At 39.0% G+C, this 13,526-nt stretch overlaps 1 protein-coding gene and 1 long non-coding RNA gene across 6 annotated transcripts in view; one reads left to right on the top strand and one right to left on the bottom strand.

The window, feature by feature from the left end:
* itpr1b (inositol 1,4,5-trisphosphate receptor, type 1b) overlaps positions 1-13,526 on the bottom strand; it is an 82,503-nt gene that overhangs the window by 37,705 nt on the left and 31,272 nt on the right. For 3 of the 5 annotated variants that reach the window (XR_013656079.1, XM_020703474.3, XM_011475427.4), the window contains exons 25-39: positions 13,457-13,511; positions 13,212-13,377; positions 12,834-13,001; positions 12,688-12,762; positions 12,464-12,601; positions 12,261-12,386; positions 10,848-11,048; positions 10,511-10,762; positions 10,218-10,343; positions 10,006-10,134; positions 8,068-8,188; positions 7,795-7,979; positions 7,566-7,714; positions 7,381-7,492; positions 5,621-5,656 (exon numbers count right to left, since the gene is read on the bottom strand). Coding sequence is in view for 4 of the 5 variants with exons in the window: in XM_020703474.3 (XP_020559133.1) it covers positions 5,621-5,656; positions 7,381-7,492; positions 7,566-7,714; positions 7,795-7,979; positions 8,068-8,188; positions 10,006-10,134; positions 10,218-10,343; positions 10,511-10,762; positions 10,848-11,048; positions 12,261-12,386; positions 12,464-12,601; positions 12,688-12,762; positions 12,834-13,001; positions 13,212-13,377; positions 13,457-13,511 (2,039 nt within the window). In the remaining variant the exon portion in view is untranslated. The remainder of the gene's footprint in view (positions 1-5,620; positions 5,657-7,380; positions 7,493-7,565; positions 7,715-7,794; positions 7,980-8,067; positions 8,189-10,005; positions 10,135-10,217; positions 10,344-10,510; positions 10,763-10,847; positions 11,049-12,260; positions 12,387-12,463; positions 12,602-12,687; positions 12,763-12,833; positions 13,002-13,211; positions 13,378-13,456; positions 13,512-13,526) is intronic. The other 2 variants (XM_020703475.3, XM_020703473.3) reach the window with 1 other exon arrangement.
* The window catches only part of LOC144992205 (uncharacterized), a 97,321-nt gene that overhangs the window by 4,006 nt on the left and 79,789 nt on the right, over positions 1-13,526 (top strand). The gene's annotated exons all lie outside the window — the stretch shown is intronic.

Here is a 13,526-nt window from a genome sequence, read left to right on the forward strand (position 1 = left end):
CAAAACACCTGAGCCAAACTGCGTCTTTTGGATATACCGAATTTCAGTACACATGAGCACAAAAGCATTTTTATTGACCTGGGTATAAAGCCCAGGATATGGATTTACGCGCTTTTTAACCTAATTACACATTTCCTACAGAAGTAAGTTGTTCTATTTGTATCAACTTTTAAATTCCACAAAACTTAAAACACCGCTAGAAAAAAAGCTAAAAAAACATCCTACTAAAGAACAATGCATTATCTTGCATGAGAAAGATCATGTTTTCACAATTCTGGGCAGGAGTTGTTGCTGGCTGAAACACATTTAGAGAGTATTTTTTCCAGAACGTTCTATTTTTCTGGTATGTGGCATTTAAGTAAACTTAGTAATTACGTTTTTTCAAGGACGAAGCCCACTTACCCTCACATGTTCTCAAAAACTTTCCATTTCCGCAGCTTTTGAAAAGTTTATAAAAACCTGTCTCACAATGCCTTTCAGAGGTTTTAACCCTGACCTTCAGCAATAGCTATCTGACTTAAGTGAAAGGGGATGTATTGGTCTTATGTTGATCTGTGCTGGTGTGCTTCAAGACCCACGCCAATGAAAATCGGGTTTTTGGTGATTTTAACATGTTCTCGAAGCCTTTTTCAGCCTAGAAGTGCAAATCACTCAACACAAAAACAATGTACCTGTAAAAGGTGTGGGACATCGCTGATTGAATGATGACATTTGTCCATCATTTGAACTGAAAGTTACTTCTTACGAATGAATACTGGATATCATCATCCAATCAGTGACGTCACATACCTTTTCTGTTTCGTATTTCTAACATTTCAGTTTGTTTTCTAGAAATTACTTTTGTTTTCCAAAATTTTTTTCTTTTACACAGTTCTGCAATTTTTTTTTTTTTTGAAAATGTTATGCAGTTTTTTTTTATTATTTGTGTTGCTTTTTTAATTGTTGTTGTCATCTTTAACATGTCTTTGCATTGAATGATCTGTTGATCTGTGATTTGCACTTCAAGGCCACCGTAGTTTTCTCATGATAGGGGGCATTTAAAGAAAATAAAGTTTCAATTTGCATTTCTGAGTACTTCTCCATTCAGATCGTTGTAAATCGGGAGCAGATGAAAAAATGGCATTTGAAATAGCTTGTAGCTGTTAAATACATACTACAATTGGCAGCCATCAAGCTTTCTGTTCTGCTCCATTCAGATGCATCCACTTGCAGACAAACAGATTCTTGTACGTCTTGGTTTTCCTCGTCTGAGCTGGCATCTGGTTTAAAGCTGAACGGCTGGATAGCTCCAATATTGTCCACCATTTTTGTTGCACCAGTAATGTTAGGTTGGGGATATGAGAAGCTGTATGCTAGAGGGAGAGCGTGTAAACATGGATATGATGGGAAATGAAGGCATGCTCACACTGCACCAACGGTCCCGCCACAACTCATTAGTCAATTTCTGATAAACTCCTGCTGCTCTGGAGAACTATGAAAGTAAGATCGTTTTTTTTTTTTTTTGGATAAAAATGGCATAACCATAATTAAAGGATCACTGGGAACGGTTTTATAAATAGGTCAAAAGATTATTGGAGTGGGACTTTAAATGACTATCAATCCATAATTAGCTCTATCTATGATTTCTGAAGTTTTTCTAGGTTTAAACTGAGCTCAAACATTAGATTTTTTTTCTTATTGTTGATCGACAGGAAAGATTTTCAATTTCTTCTTTACAGGGAAACAATCTGAAAGCCCTTTTAGCTCTACACTGTGGTGTAACATACATTTTTTTCTCATCTAAATTTACTGTTCACTTCTGATGGCTTAAAACATTTGATCCAGCTGCAGAGGATGTGTTTGGGCCAAGTTCAGTCACAGGATTGCAAGTCTTCAGACAGTATCTCACTGTAACCACAACTGACCACAAAGCAGTGTGCTGATCAGAGCACACGTGCATAACCAATCAGCCCAGCCGTGACCACAGACACCACAGAGTAACCTCTCACAGCGGCCACATCCTCACTGCCTACAGTAATTTTTTACCAAACTGGAATCTCCCCAGGGCAAACCCCTGATGTGTCTTACACCTCACACTTCACTACAGATAAATACGCGTGCGCGCACACATACACATAGTTCCCTCCACCTCGATTCTTCTGAAAGTATATAAATAAATACGTCTCTTTTTTCTATGACCTATAAAACTGAGTCATGTTAGAAACGCAAACGTGAAGGAGATAAAATGTACTGACAGCAGATTAAAAAAATGAAAAAAAGTACTGTACTTTCTGTCATTTTCGCTTGAGATGACCCACTTTCTGTAGCAGACCTGTAAGGTGAGCTTTGGCCTGATCAAAGAAGTAAAAGCACGTTTACGTCACACAGATGTAGAGATAAAACGCGCAAGAAAAAAACAGATCTTATACTTGTATTGAGGTCATTTACTCTTTTGGAGGACAAAGAGGTCAAATATGCTTTCTTTGTGAAAACATCGAAAAGTTTAAGAAGACCTATGAATGCTTTGACCCTTGCACAACTCAGTTCAAGAGCAACAAACTAACCAATAATCATGGATGTCAGAAATAGACCTCCCACTATATTTCTATTCCCGTTTCTCTTGACAGACTGATTTATATCCTGCAATCCTGGTTTTATGTGAAAAAAGTCAGGTGACTCATAACTTCTGCTTTCCCCTTCATGCTGTGCTCGATCAACCCAAAAGGCAAAACCCAATTTCCAGCCCAACCCAGGGAGAGAATCACAACCAACTTCATCAGGTCTACAGAGTGGGCGTGAGTTTGCGTCCGTGCGAGTGGAAGTGGGGACTGCTGAGAGCATTTTTGGGAAATGATTTAATGGGGGCAAAAAGGAAGAGCAAGGCGGGACAAAAAAATGGATACAAATACGAGAGGAGAAGGCCTCCATTCATCTGTTAAAACTACAGCTGTTTTTTTTTTTTGTTTTTTTATCTCACACTTGGCAAAACAAGCTTGTGCAATTGCCCCCTTCAACACCCGTCTGTGCATTTACAGCCACAGGTGTGCACACACATGCATGTGCATCTATGACGACGGGGTAAACACCTCTTCCACACTTTTATAGGCAATTACCGTTGAAGGTCACACACCAGTAGCGCGGCTGAGTTCCAGGAAAAAAAACAGGCTTCTTCTTATGTAACCAAGCTCAGTGTTGGCAGGGGCCCAGGAATCGTGCAGCTCACAGGCAAGTAAAACTAGGACACTGCTTCAATGACTGCCACAGCTCCTCACATTCATTAATGCTCACTCATGGACAGCACACGCACGCGGCAACAGCGCCTCCCATTGGTGGATCAGGAAAGCACAGGGGAAACACCCTGCTTTAGGCCAGTAAAACCATAAACAGAGGACGTGTCTTCTGTCACTTTTTAACCTTTCCTGTTGTTTTGAGTCATTCACACACATTTAGATTTTTCTGTCATGCCAATTTGTCAAAACGTGGACTCCTCTTATCATTTACACTAAACAAGGCCATATATTTTTTACTGTCATACTGTCAAATTGATTCAAAGCAAGCAGTGTTCAAGATATTTTTGTTTTCACACAGCTGTTTTTATTTTACCTAATTTTAAATCAACATATAAGAACAAATATTTATTCTTATGCTTCGATTTTTTTTGGTTATTTGAATAACAGATTTATATAAGTGCAGAGATATGGATTATAATCCAGATGTTTACATTAATTCATCTGAAAATATATTTGGGTGACTTTGCTTTCAATTTTTAATGTGAGTACATGTGTGGCTATTTTTTAAAATTCTTTTTTATCCTCATTCATGACAGAAAACATCATATTCTATGTGATTGTTTTTTATTAAATAAATGTCGTAACTATTTTTTGTGGCTTTAATTAGTTCATTAAAATGTCACATTTTAATGAAACATTTCATAAATAGTGAATTATGACAAACTGAATAAAGTAAAGGTTTTTCATCCATTATACTAAAGCTTATGCAAAAGGAACTGCCTTGCTGTTTGTTGTGTTCTTTTTTTTTTTTTTTTTTTTTGCCAAAATAAAAAAAAAATGAAACAAGTCATCCACACTAAATCAGAGTATTTTTACTGGGAAATGGGAGCAGCATTTTCAAAAACATTTTGGTTTGATCTTTTTAAAGACTGCTGTGTATGAATTCCTTCTCTACTCACTGCATAGTGCACTATATAGTGCATTCGCTAAATTGTAGCTGCCCGAATCACTAATTCCAAAGCTGAGTGACATGGAAATTTCCTAAAAGTCTCTGTGAAAAACCAGGGTGCATTTAAATGTATATTTTTTATAAACAAACCATCAACTTTTTCATCATCAAAACACACTGTATTCATAAATGATCTTCGTAAAACACTCATATCGATGAGATTTTAACTTTGTGAAATTGATGGCGTCAAATTCGCCGTTTAAAAAAAAAAAAGTAGCGAGTAGCGAGCATAGCGTCCGAATTGCTTTTAAAATCCAGGGCACTAGATAGCCCCGCACTATATAGTTGTTTAGTAGGGATTAGGGTGGGAATTCGGACATAGCATAAGTCTCCATTTTGGTCAAATTTCTCTTAAAACGGTTTAACATAAACTTTATTCGCACAGGATGAGCCGTGTGAAAACGGTGCTTCTCATGTTTGTGGGCATCACTTCAACTACAGACTCAGTGTGAACTGTGTCAGGTCCAGTTCTCTTTGGTGCATCACCTCTGTCTGCACCAAAACACACACCTGCACTGTGTTTTCATCTCAGCAACACAGGAAGAACGTCAACAAACTCCAAAAAAGCAAAGCTGATCCCAGAATCTCCTGATGGACAGATTTATCACAGAGTTTTTTCTTCCTCAATTAAAAATGCTGCAATGGGCTCGTTACATCTTTTATTGAGCATCAGTTTTGTACTAATGTGGGAAAAATAATGTAGATGTGGGCAGTATATATGTGTGTGAGAGCTCAAACACGGATACTAGCAAATATTCCTAAGTCATTTCTAAAGCATCTTAAAAAAACTCCCTTTTAATCACTACAGACTGATCCATACCAAGTACTATAAAGCTACGAGCATGCAAATTGTTAAACAAAACAAATAAAAATGGATCTATAAAAATGTAAATGATCTGAACAAAGAGGCTTCTTTTAAGTTTCAGAGCTGCTTTTATGCATTGATATAATATATATAAAATAATGATATTATTTACATGATCTTGTTATGTTATTAATCGTGTTTTAATATGCATGTTAAAGATGTCTCAAAAAGCATTTCTATGATTCATGTTGAACATGAGAACACTAATCAGGCACAAATGCAGCTCTAGAACTTAGCCCAGCTACGCCGTGACTCACCTCAACACCTGGAATCCCCACCTCTATAAAGCAGCATGCATCCAGCCATTGCACCTAATACCCACAATGCCTCAGTCTCAACTTTGTCAGTTGTAGTAGTACTCGCTGCAGATCTGCTCTGTTTTTACCGCAGACATTAAGTAGCAGGTGTTTGAGACAGAATTAGACTGCGCCTGTTTGCTGCCATCGCAGCGACTACGACACAGACACAGAAAAACTACGCATAGCAGACAGGAGCTTAGGGGAATACGAGCAAGAATAAGAGAAAAAGAGAGACAACCTTAGGAATATCCATCTCATCATCAAAGGCCCTGTGCTGAAAGAGAACAGAGGGTTTAAGGGATTAGATTTCAACAAAGAAAGATGAGAAGTAAAGCTGGGGATACACTTACAGCATCACATGTTAGTAACGCATCGTATGTTATGTACATATAAACATATACTTCCAACAAATTAGTCCTTTGTCGTGTCTCACCCCCAGTAGACAGTGGTCAGAGAACCCTCAGTTTGGTTAGTCAGGGAGGAGATAATGAGGAAGAAGCTGAACTTGAAGGTAGGCACCTACTAAAATAACTTAAAATGCAGATGCCAAAGTTGTGAAAATGTCAAACAAAGTTACAATCTTGTTTAAACTTAAGACAGTGTAAATTCCTACAGTATAGGAGTCAGTCTTTTTTGTTTGAACTGAAAGTTGCTTTCAGTGGGGAAAAAAACCTTTTTAACCTGTGTTTTTGTTTCCGATTTACTTTTTATTAAAAGAAAAACCCAATAAAAATCTCTTTTATCGAGTGTCAAAATAGGCGTCAGGATTGCTTTAGCAGGGTCGACTTTAGTCGTTAGTCTCATTTGCATCAATGCCAAGAAATAAAATTTCAATATGGTGCGAAAAGTCCCATAAAAAGAAATGGGGCAGGTTGTTGGTAGCAGCTCCTCAGGTTCAGAGTAGATGTGTGTCAGAAGGTAAAAACCACTTTTAATTTTTCCCTGACAGCTCAAACTAAGAGTACATCAAGACCAGTCTACTGAAGGGATGGCCCCAACCACCTGCTTTGTCAACATAGAAGTACTTCAATAGAAGAAGAAAAAATACCCAAGTCCTCTTACTTCTGGAAAGGAAAACGAACTGTGAAAATAACTAAATGCCCTTCAAAAAATCATTATTAAGTGTCCCAAATGTAATATATTATCATAAATTTGGATATAGATTACTTTGAAAGGATTAAGACAAGCATGATATAGGCCCTTTAAAATTATTTTGCAGAGAAATGAATGAAGTCTGTTATATTGACAGCAGATGGGATCAAACGAACAACCTGCTGCAGGAGTCTGTGCATGTGCTTGATTACATAAACATGTGTGGTAACTGCATGGCTTACATGCAACGTACTGAAAGCACACCTATTGGTTATGTCACATGGTAGATTGGGGCTGGTAAAAAAATTATTAACCAATAATTAATTGATCTTTACACAAAGATTTTTGTCTAATCAAATATATAAACAGATTTAAGTGATTACTTATAATATTTCATGCAATCAAATGCGTGTACCGGTAGATAGTTCCTAATAAATGAATAATTATTGAAGACAGTTTAGTTTTTCTCAGTTATTATCAACAGTTTTTTCAGGTAGTTTTTTAAACACGCATATTTTTGAAAATAAATTATCATTTGATCAAATAAAATGATAAATGGAAGTCATTTTGATTCAGTATCATGGCAGTGATCCAGAGTAGATCATTTTAAATGAATCTTTTAGCTGAAATCTAAACAAATTATTGAAAATTTCACATGAACTATATCTAAAACATCCTGTAAAATCTATGATTGGATTAAATTATTTGAGGGGAAAAAAACTATACATTTTTAGTGATTGTTAAAACTTATTTACAAAAATAATTCTAACACATTAACATCAAATAAAAAAGAAAAATAAATGTAGGAAAAATGATCAGTGCAATAAACATTCAGTAAAAAAATGCCCATGAACAGTGACTGTGTTTTCACAGACTCATAACAGAATTAGCCTATGTTTGTCTTACCTTATCGCCGTAACCTCTGTCTTTGGTCATCATCTCTCGAAGAGTTTGCAGAACTTTAATGCACAACTTTTCCTCATTTTCTTCCAGCAGCTGCTTGGTGTGTTTGATCAGCCTGAAAATACACAGAAAGTCTTCAATCTCCTTTCCAGTGAGGAGTAAACTGTAAATAGCTCTGCATATCTTACTTGCATATGAAGCCTCCGCTCTCACACTTCTTGCGCGGTTCAGTGTTTTCAGGGAAAAGCAGCTCGGGCCGATGCAACACATCCACCAGAACAGACAACTCGGCTTGGACCAGGGGATGCAACCTGTCTTCCAGTGCTGACACAATGTCCTTGATTCAAGACAGAGGAATATCTGTAATGTTTGAAAAAATGAACTTTCATGTGCACATCCAAGAATGTAAATTTGTACCTGCAGCCTCTCGATGATGTTCCTGTAGTTGGGTGAAGAAGTCACTACAGAGTCTCTGCGGGCGGCATTGCGAACAGACAGCCTCCAGCTCATTGCAGTCTTCTGCACAAGGCTGTTCGATTTTACAAACAGATTGTTGACCTGGTTGTCCAAGTCGACAGGGATGGCTATGGTTCTGCTTTTGGCTGGTGGAGACACACATTTTCATTATTGTCGCCTAAAGCAAGCAAATATGAAGTCAGTCTGCGTGTTGAGGAAAGATGTTCATCTTACCGACATCAGACAGCACCTTAATGCAACTCTCAACAAAGCCCTTCTGAGTCGGGATCAACCACTGGCAGTGATAGACTCTGTAAACCCCTTGTAACAGCTGCACAAAGACCGGCTGCCTGGTCTGAAACAGACAAAAAAGGTGAGCAGAGGCTTTAACTCAGCACCATTAGAAGTGTCTTGTGTCATCTCCATGGCATCCAACATTTGCAGTTTGAGCCAGATCCCAGCTCGGATGAGGAAGATGAAGATGCACAAGGATCTATTTGTCTACAATTGGATGCATCAGAACTGGGCAGAGCAGGGAGCTTGTGGCCTGCCAACTGTAGCTCTACATCAAAGCTACAAGCTTTTTCCAAGACATTTTGGCATCTTCCTCTGATTCACGATAATTTAAATAAATAAAAAAATCTGATATGCAATTTTAAGCTTATTTTCTTAATGTATGTCTCCATCGTCAGAAAAACATGGCACTCGCCAAAAATAGGCCTTTAAAACAGACTGAGGCGGGGCCTAACATCTTCAGGCATATGTAAATTGCTGCTCTACTGTTTGGAATAAGAGGATCCGTACAAGGGAGGCTCTATATTGGAAAAATGATCAAATAAGGATTTTAAATATACAATATTTCTGTCTTTCAGCTCACACCGACACTGAACACACAAATGTTTGCCAAGCTTAAATTTAGTACTTTGGCATTTATATTTCAAACTAAAAACCAAATGCCTGCTTTATTCCGATATTATCTGTGAAATCCCAGGATAAACATTGTAAATAGATTATGTGAACATGTTTTGGTTAAACCCCTCAAAAACCCTCTATGCAGGAGAAAGCTGCAACACTTGGAAAACTTGGCAGTGGAGGCCACAGGAGAAAACATGACCAATGTAGACAAAAGTCTTGCTTGGTGAAAGTAAACAGGAACAAATGTAAATACCCCAATAAAATACTTGATGTTTCTGAAACTATGGTATATGTTGGCAGCATGACGTAAACTCTTACCTAAGATAAAATTATTATACAATGTCATGGCCATGACTTGTTAAAATTGCCATGAAGAAGAAGATATAGATCCCACAAAGCCAGACTCAAAAACAGTTATTATGCACTGATGTCAGAAGACAGAACTTTGTCTCCCCCTCTGGTCACCGGGGGGAGCCGTCCCCAGAGTTCTAAACACACTACATCTCCCAGCAAACCCAGCAAACAGCCGTCTGCCTGTTCTTGTGACAACTGACAATCAAGCTTCTAAGTGAAGCATTTTGAACACCATGACATTTGTACAAATACACATATTTATACTGCGTTTGCGCTGCTTATATATTGTATTTTATTATCATGATCCAGAATGCCCCTTGACATGATGGCCACCTTAAACTTTGTTGTGCTTCTTGCATGATAACAACAAAGCATTCTATTCTATCCTATTCTAGTCTACATTAAACATGTTATGTAACACATAGGTTAAGAGGCTTCAAAAGAGATTTGAAGTTCTTTAATAAAAATGTCTTCATATTTTTAAAGGACATTTAACTTTAACCAGAAGAGGAAAATAATCAAGAAAAGGTCTGAATGGAATGAGAGAAGAAGTGCATTTTCAGGAAAAAAATGTAAAACATTTGTGGTTGTAATCTGCATCGGTGAGCATTTAGCAATTATTTTTCTGTGTAAAGTGCCTTTAAATAAATCACGCTTGTTCACTGACTCTAAGCTAATAACCCATATTTGCATTATGATATTTTTGTACAAAATGACAAAAAAGAATTGTGAAGAAGATTGAGAATTGGATAAAAGAAATGAAATCGTGATGAAGTTAAATTTATTTTCCAAACTATAATAGCTGAATGGCAAATCTTTGGTGAATTCTATTTTCGGTCAACACGTTTTAGTGTGTGTGGGACAGAAGTGTCCCTCAGCACCTGGACTGTCACACATGTTTACCTGCAGGCTGGTGCTCTGGTCGGAGAAAGGGGAGCTGAAGAAGGTGGTCACGATGCTCATGACTGTCTCGGTCACGTACTGCTCCAGAATGACGTCTGAATGCTTACGGTCGCTGGTATTATTGCACACCTGAACGCAACACAAATGACGCCAAAGCTCAAAGATTTCTTCAGTGCAGTCATTCTTTTTAAAGCAACTTCAAGACTTCTTACTCTGCAGATGTCAACCAGGAAGTTATCAAAGAGTTTCCACATGTGGTTGGAGGTGTAAATCTCCTTCATCTCCACCTCAGTGTCTACATAGCAGTGGTTTAGAAAGTTGATGTAGGCAATCTTCACCTGGAAGAGGAGGATTGAAGTCAATGGATGAGTGGGGTTGATGTGAATCAAAGCACAATAAGTTTTGCTAGAATAATAGATGTTTATTGGTAGAGTTGCTTGGTGTAAAAATAAGCTAAAAGTATTTCTTAATGATATATTTTGTGTCGTTGTTGGTGAGACCTCACCTCGGGGATGCAGTCTTCATTGGTAACAATCCGCACTATATCATCCAGTGGTAGCAGCGAGTTGCATTTTATCTCTGTGTAGACGTTCTTGCCTTCAGTGCAAACGGCCAAAAGCTCCACCAGGTGTATGTGGTACATCAGTGGGCTGTTCTCGTCCATTCGATCCCGCTCTGACTGCATCATGTGGACCAGAGTCTGGAAGGAAGCGCGATCGTTGTAGAAGACAAGAACATCTTCTCCAGCATTCACCAGCTGCAGGAAATAAAAGGAATAACATGAAGTCAAGAGAAAACTGGGTCACAACTGGAATGTTTAGGAAAAAAAACTGAGAAGAAACCTCTGCCATGACAATGTCTTGACATTTCTTGATGAACTTGTTTTCTGCTTTGACGATGGTCTGCAAGAACTTGAGGTACTGCACGTTACGGCCATGGGTTTCAATGCAGTGGACAAAATGCTGAACCACCCGGTCATTGATCTCGCTGCACAGCTGGAAGTTGTTCATGAAGATGTGCTGCATTGTGACCGCTTCCAAGATCTTTTACAAGAGCAAACAAACGGGAGAAAAATTGAGCTGCAGTCACAACTCTGGATTTTTTTCAATTATTTAAAGACCATAATGACATGCATTTGAACAGGCGGTTCGGGGGAGCGCAGGTGTGTCTCACAGTTCTTTTGTATGGCCACCTTAAGGGATGTCATGAAAATGGAACGTACCATTGGTGTGTGTGTGGTAAATAGATTTATCCTTAAGTATAAGTTGCCTGCACTTATGGCGTACGGTGCCCCCACACCACACTCTAGTGGTTCTTACTGGTTCCTTACTGACCGCACGCACGGGGTGTGCAGATGAGACCAGAAGGATGACTACATAACCAAGGCTCTGATTGTCTAATTTACTAACAACCAGGCTGCAAGCAAGGAGCAAACAGTGGGTGCTTGAACAGCTCTAACAGGCTCTTTTTTGCGGTCCATAGGGTTTAGGGGGTTAAAATACAAAAAAATCTGTCCAACGTGTCTGTGTCTCACCTACTTTACCTTAACTTACTCTTGTGTTTTGTTCGCCAATACCTGTCCCTGGAAAAAAATGTTAATGAAAATGTTCGCTTTACAGGGTCACCGAGTGGTAGGGCTGGGCAATATGGGCAAAAAATAAAATCTCAGGTCTGTTCACACAGAATTCTATTTTTGATTTTATTCTGTTTTTTCTACCTCTCTTTACTTTTGTAAACAATACAGAATAACAGAATGTATTTAACAAAAACTTTATTAGTTTAACCCCTCTTGACCTGAATTCAAAGTGCAACTAAATACAAGCTGTAAAAAACACTGCAGCAGGTGTTCAGTGAGGTTCCACTAGCTTGAGCATCTTGTAGAGAGCAGCACCTCTCCCACTCGACAGAGTGCCTCAGTTGAAACAAATTCGTCGTACTCCCACTTTCGGAAGCAACAGATTTCAAACAGATTTAGCAGCATGCGGTTCGTTGCTCCAAGCCTGAAGTCGCAAAACTAAACCAGTACCATATAACTGCAGAAATTCTTCCTGTTTTGGGAACAAGTTGAAAAAAAAATCTAGATCTTCCCCAAAATAAATCTTTTTAAACGGCAAATTTGAATAAATCCAAAAAAATTGTGTGGCCTGCAATCTTAAAATTTTGTGCGCATTTTTTCGCCCATAGACACCCCGTATCCACCCGTAAGGGCATTTGTGACTAAGGTATAAGGCAGGTCATGGATGATCTCAGCTCACCCCTGGATTGAGGAAAAGATTGATGTGTTTGTGGAGCAGCGCTTGGTTCTGCTGGTTTCCTGCGCAGAAGTTCTGCAGAAACTGATGCGCCAGCTTCATGATATCCTGCATGCGCAAGTCTTCTCCCTGAAAGTACCAACAGCTGATGTCAGAGCTTTTTATTTGATACAACCCAGAAACATTTAACGTCCAGGTTACGTTACCTTTTCGTAAGGGATCTGTAACAACTCAAGAACCACAGCATGAGCTCCCATGTTCCTGAGCAGTCTCTGCTGCTGCTTCCTGTTCTTCCGACCTGTCGGACCTTCTTGGACACATAGCTTGCTGAGACGCAACAAGATCTTTGAAGAAACCCCAAGAGATAGGTGATAGATGAATACGTCTGGCGCTAATAAACAAAATTTTAATGTAGCAATAATACTGATACCTCTTTGACCACTCTGTAGTTGTAACTGCTGGTGCTTTCTGTTTTCTTTCCCTTCTCTGTGGATCCCGAGTCTCCCTGCAGGAGTCAGCAAGATTAATGACTTTGCTGTCTCAGTTTTAAATGTTGTACATCAAAACCCAATGCACCTTCTTGTGCTCAGAGGCGAGGGCATCCCCACCATCCATGCCCTCGTCTGGTCCCAACCTCTTGTACACCCACAGCTCAGACTTCTCTACGATGGAACGCAGTTGGTCCAGATCAGACTTTATTTGTTTGTAGTTTTCCACATCTTGGCTTGTGACCAACAACTGGACCTGTAAACGCAGAGTTACAGGGATTTGGGTGAACAGAAGAGGCTGAAACAAACTTGAGAGCGTCGAATAACAGAGAATGTTACTGCAATTCAAATCCTCTGAGCTCAGCGTAACTGCTCAGTTTCACATTTCAAGTCCTACTTTTCAAACAAAGGTCTTCAAACACAGCTTGATGTCAAACACACCTGGATGTGGGTTTTGCTGTTTTACCTGCTTGAAAGCCTGCAGAACTTCCTGCCTCTGACTGAAGTGTCTGAAGAGTAGATGCAAAGCTCTGGACACCAGTGGAGGATAATCATGCATGGTTAGGTGCAGCAGGACCCGTAAGAAGGTCCGACCACCATGATCATCCAGGTCTAATGGGTTGTTTTGCTCACTGAACATAGGCAAATAACACACTCAAACTCCAACAGGGAGAAAAACACTTTTCTACTGTTTTATTTTGAGATTTTTACCTGCCACCAAAGATCCCCTCTGCCTGCTCCTCCATGTGCTCAAAATCCAAAGCACCTGTATTGCAAAAGC

This window comes from Oryzias latipes, chromosome 5 (assembly GCF_053564925.1).
Source record: "Oryzias latipes strain Hd-rR chromosome 5, Olatipes_Hd-rR_3.1".
Lineage (NCBI taxonomy): Eukaryota > Metazoa > Chordata > Actinopteri > Beloniformes > Adrianichthyidae > Oryzias > Oryzias latipes.